The sequence below is a fragment of the Taurulus bubalis genome (assembly GCF_910589615.1).
Source record: "Taurulus bubalis genome assembly, chromosome: 20".
NCBI lineage: Eukaryota > Metazoa > Chordata > Actinopteri > Perciformes > Cottidae > Taurulus > Taurulus bubalis.
Window position 1 is genome coordinate 18,391,941 of NC_136608.1, and position 17,352 is coordinate 18,409,292.

The following is a 17,352-nucleotide window of genomic DNA, read 5'->3' on the forward strand; positions in this document are numbered from 1 at the left end:
CTATAGATACATATAAAACACATCCACATATATATGGATACATATGTTTACCTTTATACTTTAATAAGTGTTTTATTGTTGCAGTGAATTGTTTTGAGCTGAATTTATTTACAGATTTAATGTCTGTCAGTGTAAATATATATATATATATATAAAAAATAATAATAATATATATATATATATATATATATATATATATATATATATATTTACAGATTAAATGTCTGTCAGTATAAATATTGTTGTTTTGACCTCAGAATGAAGTGACATGAGGTCTGGACCTTTCTTCAGGCTGGAGTTCCGGTCTGGGCCTCCAGGGGGCCTCGTGCCTCACCAGAACCTGAGCAGATCCAATAGAACATGAGCAGATCTAACAGAACCTGAGCAGATCCAATAGAACATGAGCAGATCCAACAGAACCTGAGCAGATCCAATAGAACATGAGCAGATCCAATAGAACATGAGCAGATCCAACAGAACCTGAGCAGATCCAATAGTACATGAGCAGATCCAACAGAACATGAGCAGATCACCAGAGACGTGTAGAACCTGCTTCACCATCATCGTCTTCCTCTTCATTATAATTACGTTGTCAGATAGCGACATCAGATCCGTCCAATCAGAGAACATGAAGCAACATGATGTCATCAGACGTCATGATGTCATCAGACGTCATGATGTCATCAGATGTCATGATGACATCATTAATTACAGCTCTTTAAAAGACTTTAAAAGAGAGTTGTATTTTAAACTCTTGATTAAAGAGGAAAGAAACGGATGAAAGAGAGATTCATTCATTCATCTGTTCAATGAGATAGCTGAATGACAGAATGAATAAACCCATTCATGAAATGGATGAAATACAAATAGAATACATACACAAATAAAGACAGCTGTGATGAAAGGTGTGTGCAGCACAGAGAGTTTTATTTAGGAAATAAATTAAACTTAAACAATAGTGACTGAAAGAATGAATAAATACATAAAATGTATGCATAAATAAATGAATGAAGGAGTGAATACATTAAATAAACAAGTGACTGAAGGAATTATTGAACACATAAAAGAACACATACATGAATGTGTGAATGAATAAATGACTGAATATGAATCCATTGTGTTTTCCTCTTGTGTAACATGTGGAGTTGTCTGTTCTGCAACGTGAACAACAGAAACATATGAACATGACTTTATGATTCCTGTGCTTTCTGAATAAACACAGTGAATCAGTTTCATGAAGTTCTTCTGACGTCACGGCAAGGTGAGAGAAAGAGGAACTGCTTTAACAGAGAAAGTATATCAATACAAAATATGAATATATATATTTATATATGTACGTATAAAATATGGATGTATATATATATATATATTTATATATATAACACAAAATATGAATATATATATTTATATATGTAAATAGATACAAAATATGAAATACATATATTTATATATATAAATACAAAATATGAATATATAAATATGTATAAATACAATATATATATAAATAGATACAAAATATGAATATATAAATAAATATATATAAATACAAAATATGAATATATGTATATATAAATAGATACAAAATATGAATATATAAATACATATATTTATATATATAAATAGATATATTTACATATAAATAGATATATTTATATATATAAATAGATACACAATATGAATATATATATAAGAACATTTACTGTGAACATTCACTGTGATCATTTTATTTTGACTTATTTCTATTTGTTTTTTCTCAATGAGCAACAACCTTCAGTTTGCATAAGGCTGTGATTTAAAATCACGTGACGCCTCATCTGTCCGTGTTCATCTTCAACGTTAAATAATGACTTCCTGGTTACTTTATAAAATGCTTTGGTTCCTTCAGTTGTGATGAAATGATGCAGAACAAATTTCTACTCATTTCACATAATTTTAAACAAATATTTCCAGTCAACATATCCAGATATGATGTTCAGGTTGTGTTCTGTTTACTTCCACCAGGGGGAGACAAAACTCACAAGTAGGTGTTTCCTCAAAAATCTCTTCAAAGAAGTCAGGAAAAGTTTGTTATTTCCTGTTATTTTTTTATTACTATATTTTGCCAAAAAATAGCGCTGAAGACTATTTTTTTGTAAAATATATCAATATAGTATGTCCAAATGTGCGAAAAAGACAGAAATAACAACTAATACAAATCTTAAAATATATTGTTATCTATCCACGCAGAACTAGAAAAAAAAGATACGTGTGTAATTGATATATAAATATAATAAAGAAAAAAGGTAAATCGCTAAAGACTACGACTCCCATGCTGAAGGGAACGCCGTCTGCTGCGCATGCGCAACACGGGTGGACGCGCTTTCCCATGCGGATATACACCGCTCGGTAAAATGGCGGCGTGAGGAAGGCTCGTTCAAAACACAGAGACGTTTACCGCGACGGAGGTTATCTACCGGCCCAGAGACCGGCTGCGCCCCGCGGAGCCGCCCGTGAACCACCCAGCGGCGGCGGTTGGACTCTGCGTCCCGGTTAAAGGTACGATAATGTCCAAACAGCGGGATCCGGCGCTAGCACGTTAGCACGCTAGCACGAGCGGTTATCGTCGTGCTAACGTGCTAGCGTCACCGGGAGTGGGCCCGGTGAGCCGCTACCGCCGGTAACTCACCGGCACCGACGGCGGGTGAGTTGCTCCCGGGGTGACCGGGTCGGTAGGTCTCTACCGCCGGTACGGTAACCACCCGGTAGCCACCCTAGACCCGGTAACCACCCGGTAGCCCCCCAGTAACCCCCGTAGACCCGGTAACCACCCGGTAACCACCCTAGACCCGGTAACCACCCGGTAGCCCCCCAGTAACCCCCGTAGACCCGGTAACCACCCGGTAACCACCCTAGACCCGGTAACCACCCGGTAGCCCCCCGGCGACCCCCGTAGACCCGGTGACCCCCGTAAACAGTGGATTGACGTGACGTCACTGTTCCTCAACTTCATCTCGTGGTGTTTATAAGGTTTACTGTGGAAATACTTCTATATAGTACTTTGATATAATACTTCTATATTACTACTTTAGCACAGGTGTTTTATGTATTTCTGAGGTTAATATCTCTATAGTACGTTGATATAATGCATCTGTATACTACTTTAATATCTACAGGCTGCATGATGTACAGATTATTATTATTATTATTATTATTATTATTATTATATATTATACTAATTGTTAGGAACATGTTCTGCTGGTTCTCTCCCAGTAGCTGCTGGTTCTCCGTCCTTCAGAGCGCTGGGATGGCGAAGAGGATCGCTGACAAGGAACTCACGGACCGGAACTGGGACCACGAGGAGGAGGAGGAGGAGGTGAGTGTGTGTGTGTGTGTGAGAGAGAGAGAGAGAGAGAGAGAGAGAGAGAGAGAGAGAGAGAGAGAGAGAGAGAGAGAGAGAGAGATTGTGTGTGAGAGAGAGAGTGTGAGTCTGTTGTGTGTCATTGTGTGTCTCTTGTCTCCCTGAAGGCCGGGACGTTTCTCGTGGCGAGTGAAGACGTGCTGAAGAGCCGGCCGATCAAGAAGGCCAAGCGCAGGACCGTCGGCGAGGTAGAACCCTGGAGAACCTCTTCAGTCTGTTCTACAGAACCTCTTCAGTCTGTTCTACAGAGCCTCTTCAGTCTGTTCTACAGAGCCGTCTAACGCTTGTCTCTTTCAGGCCGACGGCACCGGGTCCTTCAAAGGGTTCAAAGGGTTCTCTCTGAGCGGCGCCGCTCCCACGGCGTTCTCCGGGTTCGGCGCCGGCGGCTTCACGGGCCTCAGCGGCCTGACCAACGGGAGCGGCGCGCCGCCGTTCTCCGGGTTCTCTTCTCCCACCGTGACCTCCACCTCCACTCCAGGTGAGGCCGCCATCTTGGTTTCCTGGACAGGAAGTGAGAGGACGCCCCACCGGATGTTCTGTGCTGATTAACACGGCGTGTTTATTCAATGATGTAACGTCCGCCTGCCCCAGTGCATCATGGGGGACGGAGTCCTTAATGCTGAGCAAAGATCTACATATTCTCCTCCAGTTGTTTCATAACAACAGACTCCACAGCTTTTCATGACTTTGTTCTTTGTCAACATTTTCACAATAAAAGTCTTTTATGAGACCATTAGAACCACGGGAAGCTTTATTTTGTAGGCGTCTTACTGAAATCTACTTGAATGGAAAGTGAGTCATGACTAATAATCATAATGTAAACTAATCGAACCAAAAAGTTTCATTTTGGTTCCTTTTTCTGGCGGAAGCGTTGGTCACACGGTGTGTTCAAGGACCGTCGGAAAGATCAACGTCTGACATCAATGATGTTTTAGAGCTGCTGGCTGAGCGGTGCTTGTTACCGTGGCGTTCGTCAGCTGTTCCACATCACAGCTCCTCCCTCTCGTCCTCAGGTCTGACCTTCACTGGCCGCGCCTCCTCTGACATCACGGCCCAGCAGACCAATGGCAGCGGCCCGCTCGCGGCTCAAAGCGGCGCCGGCGGCAGCAAGGAGTACAGCCGGCAGCTCACGGCGCTCAACTGCTCGGTGAGGGACTGGATCACGAAGCACGTGAACGGAAACCCGCTGTGCGACCTGAACCCCATCTTCAGGGACTACGAGCAGCACCTGGCCAGCATCGAGCAGCGCTACGGGGAGAAGCCGGCTCCGGCTCCGGCTCCGGCCAGCCCTCCTCCTGCCGCCGCCTGCTCCTCCCCGGCCTCCGCTCTCCTCTCCTTCAGCAAGGCCCCGACAGAAGCCTCGTCCAGGAGCCCCGGCGTCTCCTTTAACTTCGGGCAGAAGGTGGACGGCTCTCTGCTCGGCTCCCTGGGGCCCAAAGCCCCGCCCAGCTTCTCCTTCTCCTCCTCTTCCTCCCTGTTCGGGGCCACGCCCGAGGCCGCCCGGCCCCCAGGTACAGCCGGTTTATAACAGACGAGTCTAGGCGATGACGTCACACGACTCCACACCGCCGCGTCTCTTGATGTTGTCAATAAAGTTGTCTTTGTATTTTCTGTGCAGACGAGAACGGAGAGGAGGAGTCAGACGAGCCACCCAAAGCCGACATCAAGGAGGTGAAGGAGGACGACGCCTTCTACTCCCGGAAGTACGTCAGACTATAATATATATATATATGATATTTCACTTTAATGTGGAGCATTTATTACAGGAAAGATGTTTTATTGATCTCATTACTGGACAATAATAAGTATTTCTCTATATGAGGGAAATACATCAAATATATCTCTCTCTCTCTTTGTTGGTGTTTCAGGTGCAAACTGTTCTACAAGAAGGACTCAGAGTTCAAGGAGAAAGGGGTTGGAACTCTGCACCTCAAACACACCGAAGACGGGAAAGTTCAGATGCTCATCAGAGCCGACACCAACCTGGGTACTAAAATAAATATATATATATATATATATATAAACACACACACATACACACACACACACACCTCTTTTTAAAACTGAATGTATTTAATGAAAGAATTGAGCGTCGGATCCAGAAGACTCACTCTGGTGCTTTTATTCTGAAGGGAACATCCTGCTGAACATCCTGCTGCAGGCGTCCATGCCGTGCTCCCGGGTCGGCAAGAACAACGTGATGGTGGTCTGCGTGCCGAACCCGGCCGTGGACGACAAGAACCCCGACGGCCCGGTTCCCCTCCTGATCCGGGTCAAGACCTCAGAGGACGCCGACGAGCTGCAGCGCACGCTGGAGGAGAAGAGGGGCTGAGCACACACACACACACACACACACACACACACACACACACACACACACACACACACACACACACACACACACACACACACACACACACACACACACACACACACCTCTCCACAATAAATTGGTCGTCATACTGTGAAATGTTATATTTCCTGGAGAGAAGCAGGTCGTCCACATTCCTCTGGTCCGACACTCAACAGGAAGTCATCTCTTCCTCCTCCTCATCCTCCTCCTCCTGAGTTCAAGGTTTCCAGATGAAGTTCTCGCAGCGACTGGTTTTTCCTTTTGGTGAACGAGGGTTCCGTGTTTCCGTGGGAACTATTTATTGGTCGGTCGTGTCGGCGTTTTAACTTCCTGAACTCTGTTGTTGTTTCCTGTGGCCTGAGCGTCTCACGGGGAATAAAGGAGCCGAGGAGCTCGTCTGCGTTCTTCTTCTTCTTCTTCTGCGTGATGTCATGCTTCCCTTCATTATTCCTAAGTCAGTCGTTCATGTTCACGAGTCAAAGAGGAAACTTCTCTTCAAATAAATCAGGAAACAAAGTGTTTTTCTGTCAACGTGTATTTCAATAAATAAACAACAACAAAGTGAGACGACAACATGCTCTGAGCCGCTTGTGTACAAAAGGCTTTGCAGTGAGATCAATACATTCAACTCTGATCCACGATCAATAACGAGCTCCGCCTCCAGCGGCGTCACGTTAAAACATGAACATCTTCAAAAAGACGTCGGAGCGTTGGGAAAGTTTCTGATCGCTTTCAATCATTCGTAGATATTTAGACCTAATCAATAATAAACCTAGTTATTAGTAATCAATAAATCACATTTTTAATTCTGATTATTTCTCTTAACTTATTTGTTTGTCTTGGTCCATAAATTAACAAACTAAAACATTTGAGCTGGGTTATTGATGAGTCCAAGTGATTATTGATTACAGACGGCGTGACGTTTGATTTTAATATTTTAAACTTTATGAGATCTGCTCGTGGATTTTGGAAGTTTAAAGGTTTAAAACGTGAAGCGAAAGAAGAAACCTGGAAGTCTCGTTCAGATTCGACGCTTCAGCTCAAAGGGAGAAAAACTAAAACATTTTATTCTTTCCCTTAAACTCAGCGCCACGTTTTCTTCTTCTGTGGTTTTTCAAGTCACTTCGTTTGTTTTTAAAGCACAAAGCTGTGATTCTTTTTAACTTCTGAAAAGTCGACTAGTTTCTTATCGACACTCAGCTCATTTATATATATTTTAATATATATTAATATGAATATATATCATAATCATCCTGGAGCTGGAGACATTTCATCCGATGGCTCCTGGTTTTTAAATCAACTGAAGACGATCTTCAGAGAAGAAGCAGATTCAATGTTTTGATATTAAAGACGTGTTTTCGTGACTCCTGAAGTTTTGTTTAGATAAACAAACATAAATAATTAACTTTAATGACGTTGAGTTGTTAAAGAAGCTCAATGCTTCTTTTCTGTCTTAATTCATTAAAAGTGTTTCCTCTGAATATTTAAATGTAGTTATTATAATAATAATAATAATAATAATACTGTTTGTTGCTGTAAACATTAGAAACTGTTGGTGAGTTCAAACATAAATATACAGATTATTATAAATAGATGACTCAGGATTTAAATGATCCGTTGAAGGAAAGGTAATTACTGTTTAGTTAAGTCATCTTGTAGAGACATTAACTGTTTTATTTGTTAATTATTTGATCACATGCTCAAAATTATGGTAAAATTGATTTTATCCTGATATTGTGAATTATTCGGGTCATTTTTTCAAGTAAAGTAAAAGTGATTTTTTATTCATTTTCTTTGTTGAAGTAGTAATAATTGAGAATGGATTATTTAGTTAACCAAAGCTGATGAAACGGTGAAAGAAAAGTCGCTGCTGGTGACGTCCTCAGTGCTTCTACAAGTTCTTTGAGCTCGTTTCACTGACAGAGTATCCATGTAGTGACGGACATTAGTGGTTTTCTTCATATGTTGGACATTCAGAGACTAAATGAGACGTTAGTCAACACACGGATGAAAACAGGCAGAGGACCGAAGCCGTCTCCGCTTCCTGCTTCCTCGTACAAAAACACTCGTCGTGGATCTTATTTAAAAAAGGAACGGAGCCTCCGGTGAGTAAAGCAGCAGGATATTTACAAGAAGACATTCTTCACTTCCTGGTCAGAGTTCAGCCAATCGCCTTTTCACACTGGAGGTCACGTGACCCGCTGCAGCAGGAAGCGAAGAGAAGAAGAAGAGGCACTTCCTGAATGGCTGGTTTGTTCGTCTCCTCTGAAGCAGGTGTTTGGTTGTTGGTCTCGGTCCGGACACCGGGGGGCGCTGCTGTGGCCTGATGCAGGAGGCACTTGTGATGCTGAGGAGGCAGCCGCTACGTCATCAGGATGGGCTTCTGCCTCACCTCCAGGATGTCTGGGGACACGTTACATGTTATTACATCATCACATGTTATTACATCAGGATGGGCTTCTGCCTCACTTCCAGGATGTCTGGGGACACGTTACATGTTATTACATCATCACATGTTATTACATCAGGATGGGCTTCTGCCTCACCTCCAGGATGTCTGGGGAGACCAGACGTCTTCTTATGTTACTACATGTTACTACATGGTCATCACATGACCTCTGACCTGCGGTGATGCGGTGCAGCGGCAGCGTGACGTAGGTCAGGTGAGAGTAGAGCAGGAAGTAGTCTTCTGTCCGGTTGAGCTTGAGCCAGGAGCCGACCAGCGAGCGGCCGGTTCCCGACAGAGAGCGAGAGCGGAGGTTGGAGGAGGTGTGGAGATCTGAGGAGCGTGGAATAAGAACATGTTCCATCATCATCATCATCATCGCTAACGGGGACCCCCCCCCTCCCTCCGGGTCCTACCTTCGTCCTCCTCTTCCCTGAAGAACTCCTCGCTGTCGTTGGCCGAGTGAGACTTCTTCATCTCGGAGTTTCGGCTTCGCGGCGCTTTGCGTCTCAGAGACGGAGAGAAGAAGGACGGCCGGTTCCTCTCCGGCGTGGGCGGCGTGCTGAAGGACGTCACCTGGAGAGACGCACGCAGCGCGTTACGCACAGACGCAGCGCGTTACGCACAGACGCAGCGCGTTACGCACAGACGCAGCGCGTTACGCACAGACGCAGCGCGTTACGCACAGACGCAGCGCGTTACGCACAGACGCAGCGCGTTACGCACAGACGCAGCGCGTTACGCACAGACGCAGCGCGTTACGCACCCGACTGAAGTACTCAGAGGTGGTGTAATACTTGCACACATTCACTCAGGGTTTGGGTGCGTTTGTTTTCCTCACCCTCTCGTGCTCGGGCGACGCCGGGTCCTCCTCGGTGCCGCAGGGGGAGGTGTCTCCGGTCGGCACCCTGCTGACGGCCATCTCAGCGTGACCTTTGCCCTGCGGACCCTTCATCCTCACGAACTCCATGTTGTTGTACTTGTAGAAGCCGAAAGACATCCGCTGGGCCATTTTAGCAGCTACGCTCACCTGAAGCAGCACATGAGGCATGTTATTGTATGTGGGAAGATGTGGAAACCTACTCTTCAATAAACCTGAAACACATTGTGTTAAATTTGTATTTAATTATAGAGTTTTGTGTCAATAAACAATAACTCCTGCGGGACTTTAGCAGTTAGCTTCAGCTATGATTTAAGCGTAATTTAAGCTAGAATCAACAGGCTAATATGCTACTAGAACCTACTAACATGTGTTGATATGCTACTCGTGTTAGCTAGTGCCATTACTATCCGCTGTTAGCATCTTAGCATGCTACAGTTAGCATGTTACTGTTAGCATGCTAACGCTCATCATGTTATATTAGCATTAGCTTTAATAGGCATGTTTCTTTTGGTTTACTTTGCAATATCAACTTTGAATTTAAATAATAATGCTAATGTTAGCATCTTAGCATACTACTGTTAGCATGTTAAGATGCTCACAGTTATAGTTAGCTATGGAACATACTAATGTTTTAACATGATATAGTAGCATTAGCTTTTAATATGCGGGTTATTGAAAACGTTAATAAAAAAATATTAAGAATAAGAAAGAAATATATAAAGCAGCAGTGAATAACAAAGCTAATTTTAGCGCGACTACCGCGGGTACAGTTAACATTGACACGCTAACTTCAACGCTAGTTAATTGAACGGATGAAGACAAAGAGAAGCTGCTGAAAGCTCGTTAGTGGACTTCCTAGATTAGCGTTAGCATGTTAGCTCTTACCCGGTTGTCATAGACCTTCTTCAGGGCCTCGTAGCGGATCGAGCCCTGGAAGATGACGCCCTGGAAGGTGTTGCTCTTGTCACTCGCCACCAGCTCCACACACACCATCTCGCCCTCGGCCACCGTCATGTCACTGAACACCTGCGCGCAGGAAGAATCATCACTGAAGGGAAAACAACTAAATTAAAAGAATAAAACATAAACACAGCAAATTAAGAAAAACTGATGTATGCATGATTTTTTGTCAGATTTTCTTCTTTCCGACGGTCCCTGAACGCCTCTAAACACGTCATTCTGTGCTACCTCCTCAAAGTTGTCGATCATGAAGAAGATGTTGGGGTAGCTCATCTTAGACTCCTCCCCTTTGCTGTCCATGGCGTGTTTGCTGGGAGACGCGAACACTTCCTGTGAACACAGTTCAGCTTCGTTAACGTGATGGACGCCGCCGCCAAGCAGCCGGGGGTTTGATACCCGACACGTCAACACTTCACACCCGACGCTTCATACCCGACACTTCAACACTTCATACCCGACACTTCAACACTTCATATCCGACACGTCAACACTTCATACCCGACACTTCAACACTTCATACCCGACACTTCAACACTTCATACCCGACACTTCATACCCGACACTTCAACACTTCATACCCAACACTTCAACACTTCATACCCGACACTTCATACCCGACACTTCAACACTTCATACCCGACACTTCAACACTTCATACCCGACACTTCAACACTTCACACCCGACGCTTCATACCCGACACTTCAACACTTCATACCCGACACTTCAACACTTCATACCCGACACTTCAACACTTCATACCCGACACTTCATACCCGACACTTCAACACTTCATACCCGACACTTCAACACTTCATACCCGACACTTCAACACTTCACACCCGACGCTTCATACCCGACACTTCAACACTTCATACCCGACACTTCAACACTTCATACCCGACACTTCAACACTTCATACCCGACACTTCAACACTTCATACCCGACACTTCATACCCGACACTTCAACACTTCATACCCGACACTTCAACACTTCATACCCGACACTTCAACACTTCACACCCGACGCTTCATACCCGACACTTCAACACTTCATACCCGACACTTCAACACTTCATACCCGACACTTCAACACTTCATACCCGACACTTCATACCCGACACTTCAACACTTCATACCCGACACTTCAACACTTCATACCCGACACTTCAACACTTCATACCCGACACTTCAACACTTCACACCCGACGCTTCATACCCGACACTTCAACACTTCATACCCGACACTTCAACACTTCATACCCGACACTTCAACACTTCATACCCGACACTTCAACACTTCATACCCGACACTTCAACACTTCACACCCGACGCTTCATACCCGACACTTCAACACTTCATACCCGACACTTCAACACTTCATACCCGACACTTCAACACTTCATACCCGACACTTCAACACTTCATACCCGACACTTCAACACTTCACACCCGACGCTTCATACCCGACACTTCAACGCTTCATACCCGACACTTCAACGCTTCACACCCGCCACTTCATATGCCGACACTTCATACCCGCCACTTCATACCCGCCACGTCTACACTTCACACCCGACACTTCAACACTTTATACCCGCCACTTCATACGCCGCCACTTCATACCCGACACTTCACACCCCGACACTTCAACACTTCATACCTGACATTTCTTCCTGTGGATGTGGATGTCTCCGGCGTCTGAGCGAGTGCAGACGGCACACGTCACCACGTAGTCCAGCTGCAAGTTATATAAATACACAAGTTATACAAGATACACAAGATAAGTTATTGTGGTCGTCAGTAGACAAATATCACAAATTACTACTTTTTTGTCTTGTTCCTGCTTATTTATTAATATTTACTTCATGTCTATATGTGAAAAACAATATTGATTTTGAGTAAACTCCCTTCAGGTCTTCACCGTCAACTTAAATAATAAATAATATAATATGACCTTCTGCAGAATGAGGTTCAGGTAGACGCTCTCCTCCCAGTCGATGTCGGGGTCCCCGAGGCCGGGCAACTTCTTGGAGTCTCTCCTGTAGACCTCCACCTCCACCTGGAACAACACACACTTATATCTTATAGCTGTGTGTGTGTGTGTGTGTGTGTGTGTGTGTGTGTGTGTGTGTGTGTGTGTGTGTGTGTGTGTGTGTGTGTGTGTGTGTGTGTGACCTTCTTGCCCTCGCCGCCGCTGCCGCTGCCGTCGGCGCTGACGTAGGCCAGTTTCCTGCGGACGTAGAACAGCATGTCGTCCTGTCGGGGGGCGAACTTCTCCATAAAGTAGGTGGAGAACATCCAGGTCCAGAACACGATGCGGTCGTCCTTAAAGCAGCCTGACGGAACCACAAAGACACAGCCGTAGCACATGAAGATAGACTTCTATACAACCAGAGGAGTCACCCCCTGGTGGTCAGGAGAGAAAATGCAGCTTTAACACATGAAGATAGACTTCTATACAACCAGAGGAGTCACCCCCTGGTGGTCAGGAGAGAAAATGCAGCTTTAACACATGAAGATAGACTTCTATACAACCAGAGGAGTCGCCCCCTGCTGGCCTCTCGGTGCCTCTGCTTAGTAAACATGGACGTCACAGACTGAGGATGTTCTTCAGAGTTCTGCACAGAGACCTTCAGAAAAGTCCTGATCTATTTTTAGCTGCGTATCTCGTTTTATAAATAGTGTGCCATGAAGCGCTCCATCACTCGTCTGATGAAAGTGAGCTGAATCACCCAGAATGCATCTCTGCTGGCAGCGAGGAGACATATCATGAGCCGAGGTCAGGCTGCAGTTTTAGAACCACCTAAAGGACCTCTAGAACCACCAGAATCAGGACCACTAGAACCTCCTATAAGACCACTAGAACCACCTAAAGGACCTCCTAATAGAGCACTAGAACCAGGACCACCGGAACCTCCTAACGGACAACTAGAACCCCCTAAAGGGCCCCTAGAACCAGGACCACTAGAACCTCCTAACGGACCACTAGAACCCCCTAAAGGACCCATAGAACCTCCTAACGGACCACTAGAACCCCCTAAAGGGCCCCTAGAACCAGGACCACTAGAACCTCCTAACGGACCACTAGAACCAGGACCACTAGAACCAGGACCACTAGAACCCCCTAACGGACCACTAGAACCCCCTAAAGGACCACTAGAACCAGGACCACTAGAACCTCCTAACGGACCACTAGAACCCCCTAAAGGACCCATAGAACCTCCTAACGGACCACTAGAACCCCCTAAAGGACCCATAGAACCTCCTAACGGACCACTAGAACCCCCTAAAGGACCCATAGAACCTCCTAACGGACCACTAGAACCCCCTAAAGGACCCATAGAACCTCCTAACGGACCACTAGAACCCCCTAAAGGGCCCCTAGAACCAGGACCCCTAGAACCCCCTAACGGACCCCTAGAACCAGGACCACTAGAACCTCCTGCGGTCTCTCACAAGCAAACGGGTGAATCCAGGAAAGGAACTGAAATATTCAGCAGGACGTTTGTGTTCTTCTCCGTCTCGTCGTTCCTTCTGTCTGCTGCTGAACAGGAGAACGTTATTTATAGCCGAGGTTCTCCGTGGACAGAGACGCCGGCGGGTTCCGAGGTAATTAAACCTGAATCATTGATGTTCATCTCTGTCTCGTCTGCAGCTTCTGCCTCCAGAGCAGACGTAATAATGACCTTTATGTGTCCTAGTTTAGAGAGTAAAGAGATTATATATATATATATATATATATATATATATATATATATATATATATATATATATATATATATATATCTATATCTATATCTATATATATATATATATATAGATATAGATATAGATATATATATATCTATATATATATATATATATAGATATAGATATAGATATCTCTTTACTCTCTAAACTATGACACATAAAGGTCATAGTTAGTTAGTTACTTATGTACATTTATCAGCGGTCATATCAAACTACGTTTTCTAACCAGATATCAGATCCCTCTGATAAATCAAAATAACAACAATCTAAGTAATTCACAAATAAATAATAATTACTGCAATTGTGAAAATTACATAATCTTGAATAACATAATAATTTAAATATGTTAATGACCGATCATTTCAAGTGGAGTTCAGGATAATTAGCTAAAATATACAGACGTTTTATTAGAGACACTAAATAAACAATAAGTACCAGACCAGTACCAGACCAGTACCAGACCAGTACCAGTCCAGTACCAGTCCTAGTGGTCCGCGATTCAACCCAGTGACATGAATTCAAGGTTTGACTTAGTCCTGTGGAGGTTCTAGTGGTCCTTTAGGGGGTTCTAGGTTCTAGTGGTCCTTTAGGGGGTTATAGGTTCTAGTGGTCCTTTAGGGGGTTTTAGGTTCTAGTGGTCCTTTAGGGGGTTCTAGGTTCTAGTGGTCCTTTAGGGGGTTTTAGGTTCTAGTGGTCCTTTAGGGGGTTTTAGGTTCTAGTGGTCCTTTAGGGGGTTCTAGGTTCTAGTGGTCCTTTAGGGGGTTCTAGGTTCTAGTGGTCCTTTAGGGGGTTCTAGGTTCTAGTGGTCCTTTAGGGGGTTATAGGTTCTAGTGGTCCTTTAGGAGGTTCTAGTGGTCCTTTAGGAGGTTATAGTGGTCCTTTAGGGGGTTATAGGTTCTAGTGGTCCTTTAGGGGGTTATAGGTTCTAGTGGTCCTTTAGGGGGTTTTAGGTTCTAGTGGTCCTTTAGGGGGTTATAGGTTCTAGTGGTCCTTTAGGGGGTTCTAGGTTCTAGTGGTCCTTTAGGGGGTTATAGGTTCTAGTGGTCCTTTAGGAGGTTCTAGTGGTCCTTTAGGAGGTTATAGTGGTCCTTTAGGGGGTTATAGGTTCTAGTGGTCCTTTAGGGGGTTCTAGGTTCTAGTGGTCCTTTAGGGGGTTATAGGTTCTAGTGGTCCTTTAGGAGGTTCTAGTGGTCCTTTAGGAGGTTATAGTGGTCCTTTAGGGGGTTATAGGTTCTAGTGGTCCTTTAGGGGGTTCTAGGTTCTAGTGGTCCTTTAGGGGGTTTTAGGTTCTAGTGGTCCTTTAGGGGGTTATAGGTTCTAGTGGTCCTTTAGGGGGTTTTAGGTTCTAGTGGTCCTTTAGGGGGTTATAGGTTCTAGTGGTCCTTTAGGGGGTTTTAGGTTCTAGTGGTCCTTTAGGGGGTTATAGGTTCTAGTGGTCCTTTAGGGGGTTACATGTAGTATTACCACATGAAATAACATAAAATACTGTTCAGGTAATAACATGTAGTACTACTACATGAAATACTGAGTGAGGACATTCTGCATTAAGGGTTTTACTGTGGTATAGAACTTCTCCTCTAGTATTTGTACATTGTGGTATTAGTTATTTGATGTGTAGCAGAGTATCTGTACATTGTGGTACTAGTACCTGTAGTCTCTATTATCAGAGTACTTGTACAGTGTGGTACTAGTACCTGTAGTCTCTGTTATCAGAGTACTTGTACAGTGTGGTACTAGTACCTGTAGTCTCTGTTATCAGAGTACTCTGGTGAAAGTACCTCTCACGTCAGAAGGAATCGATCTTTCTGATCGCATCACTGACAGTAACAGTGGGGACAAAGTAGTCGGAGTTCCGAGCCTCCACTTTGACCCTGAACGTCACAGGCCGCACATTAAAGTACCTACCCCGAGTGTGTACAATTACAACAGGTTGACGTACAAATACACATGAGGTGGTACTCCCCGCTCACCCAGCCCGCTGCTCTCCTGCCGCACGCTCAGCCGGGTCCTCTCGTCCGCGATGGCCTTCAGCATCTCCCGCAGAGAGCCGTCCGGCTCCTCGGGCCCGACGGCCTGACACGAAGCGGGGAAGGACGCCATGTCCGCGCCGGGATCATGACAGTGTGCGCCGGGAGGGCCGCCGAGGATGCTCCCCTCCGGGTCTTCCCCCGGACGAACCCCGATGTGAATCCGAGCGCCGCGCGCCGGGGCCGGTGTGAGCTGTGCCGCGCTGCCGGGGAGGAGACAGGGAGAGCGGGCAGCTGCGGAGAGAAACTCCGGTCCTTCTGTTGTGCAGATCAGCTGGAAACACCCCTCACACTTCCGGTATCAACACGAGGCTCTTAAAGGGACAGCGCAGCTGGCAGTGTAGCAGAGAATACGGTCACCCGGCGCATTCAGTGACCCGTCCGCGTAATTAAAACTTGTTTTTAATAATAATTATACCACAGGCAAAACAATAAATAGTAAAGGAGGAAACAAAAACGTATAAAAAAAATAAAGTTGAATTAAACTTATTTTTGGAGAGTTTCTTAAATATGTTTGGAAGCATTTAAATGTAGCCGTTTTTATGACTAGTTATATTTTTGATCATGAATTATATTAGGAATATGTTTTACTAATGTCATAACTATAACTTTGTACACCAAATTGTGTGACTTATTATCCAATAAATCATTTTGATAAATTATATAATTATTCGAGGATCAGAATCTGCTTCATGCGAGTTAACACCAAGCTACAGGTATGAATTTAATATAATAATATATTTGAAAGATATATATATATATATATATATTTACAGTTCTTATTCAGTAAACTGGGTCTGTTCTCCTCCGGCGCTCGGCGGGTCATGAATCAGGCGCACCCGGTCAGCATGACTACTAACGGTTGGCGTGAGAAGGATAGTCCCCGCCCGGCTGGTGGGCGGAGACTAACATAAACACCGTCCCTGTTCATCAGTGGAGGTTTAAATGAGCTTCCGGTCTCACCGCCAGGTCACGTGTCTGGTTTTACATGGTGTTACAGAAGAGTGTGACGTTACACGTGTTATGTTACAGTGTTGACGACAAAGTGTTACAGTGAAAACTGTCCCCGTTAAGTCCCGTGCCCCGCCAGAAGGAAACCATGATCACAGCCGTTAGTGACGGCGGCTCGCGCGTCCTCTCATTGGACTGGCGGTAAACACGTGATGTGATTCAGAGGAGGTCACACGATGTAACGGGGAGCAGAATCGTTTGATACACTGGTGTTTCACCGCAGCAAGCTCCGCCCGCACGGAGGGGACCTCGTCGCCGGGCAATCACGGCTGATTAAACAAACGCATCCTTTGTTTTAGGACAAAAGATGACGTCATTGTCTCACGCGCTCCCGACCAGGGAAACGACGGTTGGTGTTTTAGGTTTTATTTTATTTCACTAAACCTTTATTATTCTGTCTGTCCTCATTAACACGTATTATAGTACATGATTATGTAATGACATTATTACATTAGCATGTAGTGACATTTAATACACATTATTACACACATAATATGTAATAAAGTAATATAACATTAATAT

General features: G+C 44.7%; 2 protein-coding genes across 4 annotated transcripts; one reads left to right on the forward strand and one right to left on the reverse strand.

Annotated features, from left to right (window-relative positions):
• Nucleotides 1-2,395: 2,395 nt before the first annotated feature.
• On the forward strand, nt 2,396-7,807 carry nup50 (nucleoporin 50). Of its 3 annotated transcripts, none has more exons than XM_079236298.1 (8): nt 2,396-2,535; nt 3,275-3,352; nt 3,505-3,585; nt 3,695-3,875; nt 4,411-4,908; nt 5,016-5,100; nt 5,266-5,384; nt 5,530-7,807. In XM_079236298.1, the coding sequence occupies exons 2-8, from the start codon at nt 3,284-3,286 to the stop codon at nt 5,727-5,729; spliced, it is 1,233 nt and encodes a 410-aa protein (XP_079092424.1). In that variant the 5' UTR covers nt 2,396-2,535; nt 3,275-3,283; the 3' UTR covers nt 5,730-7,807. The 3 variants fall into 3 exon arrangements, with proteins under 3 accessions (XP_079092424.1, XP_079092423.1, XP_079092422.1); XM_079236297.1 differs by having other exon boundaries at nt 3,253-3,352; nt 5,530-7,806; XM_079236296.1 differs by having other exon boundaries at nt 3,250-3,352; nt 5,530-7,805.
• Nucleotides 6,268-16,062, reverse strand: kiaa0930. The gene is made up of 10 exons (XM_079236299.1): nt 15,763-16,062; nt 12,218-12,378; nt 11,997-12,101; nt 11,703-11,780; nt 10,268-10,369; nt 9,965-10,105; nt 9,038-9,226; nt 8,613-8,772; nt 8,374-8,529; nt 6,268-8,153 (listed from the first exon to the last, which is right to left on the reverse strand). Exons 1-10 carry the CDS (start codon nt 15,890-15,892, stop codon nt 8,113-8,115), a joined length of 1,263 nt encoding a protein of 420 aa, XP_079092425.1. The 5' UTR covers nt 15,893-16,062; the 3' UTR covers nt 6,268-8,112.
• Between the last annotated feature and the right edge of the window lie 1,290 nt (nt 16,063-17,352).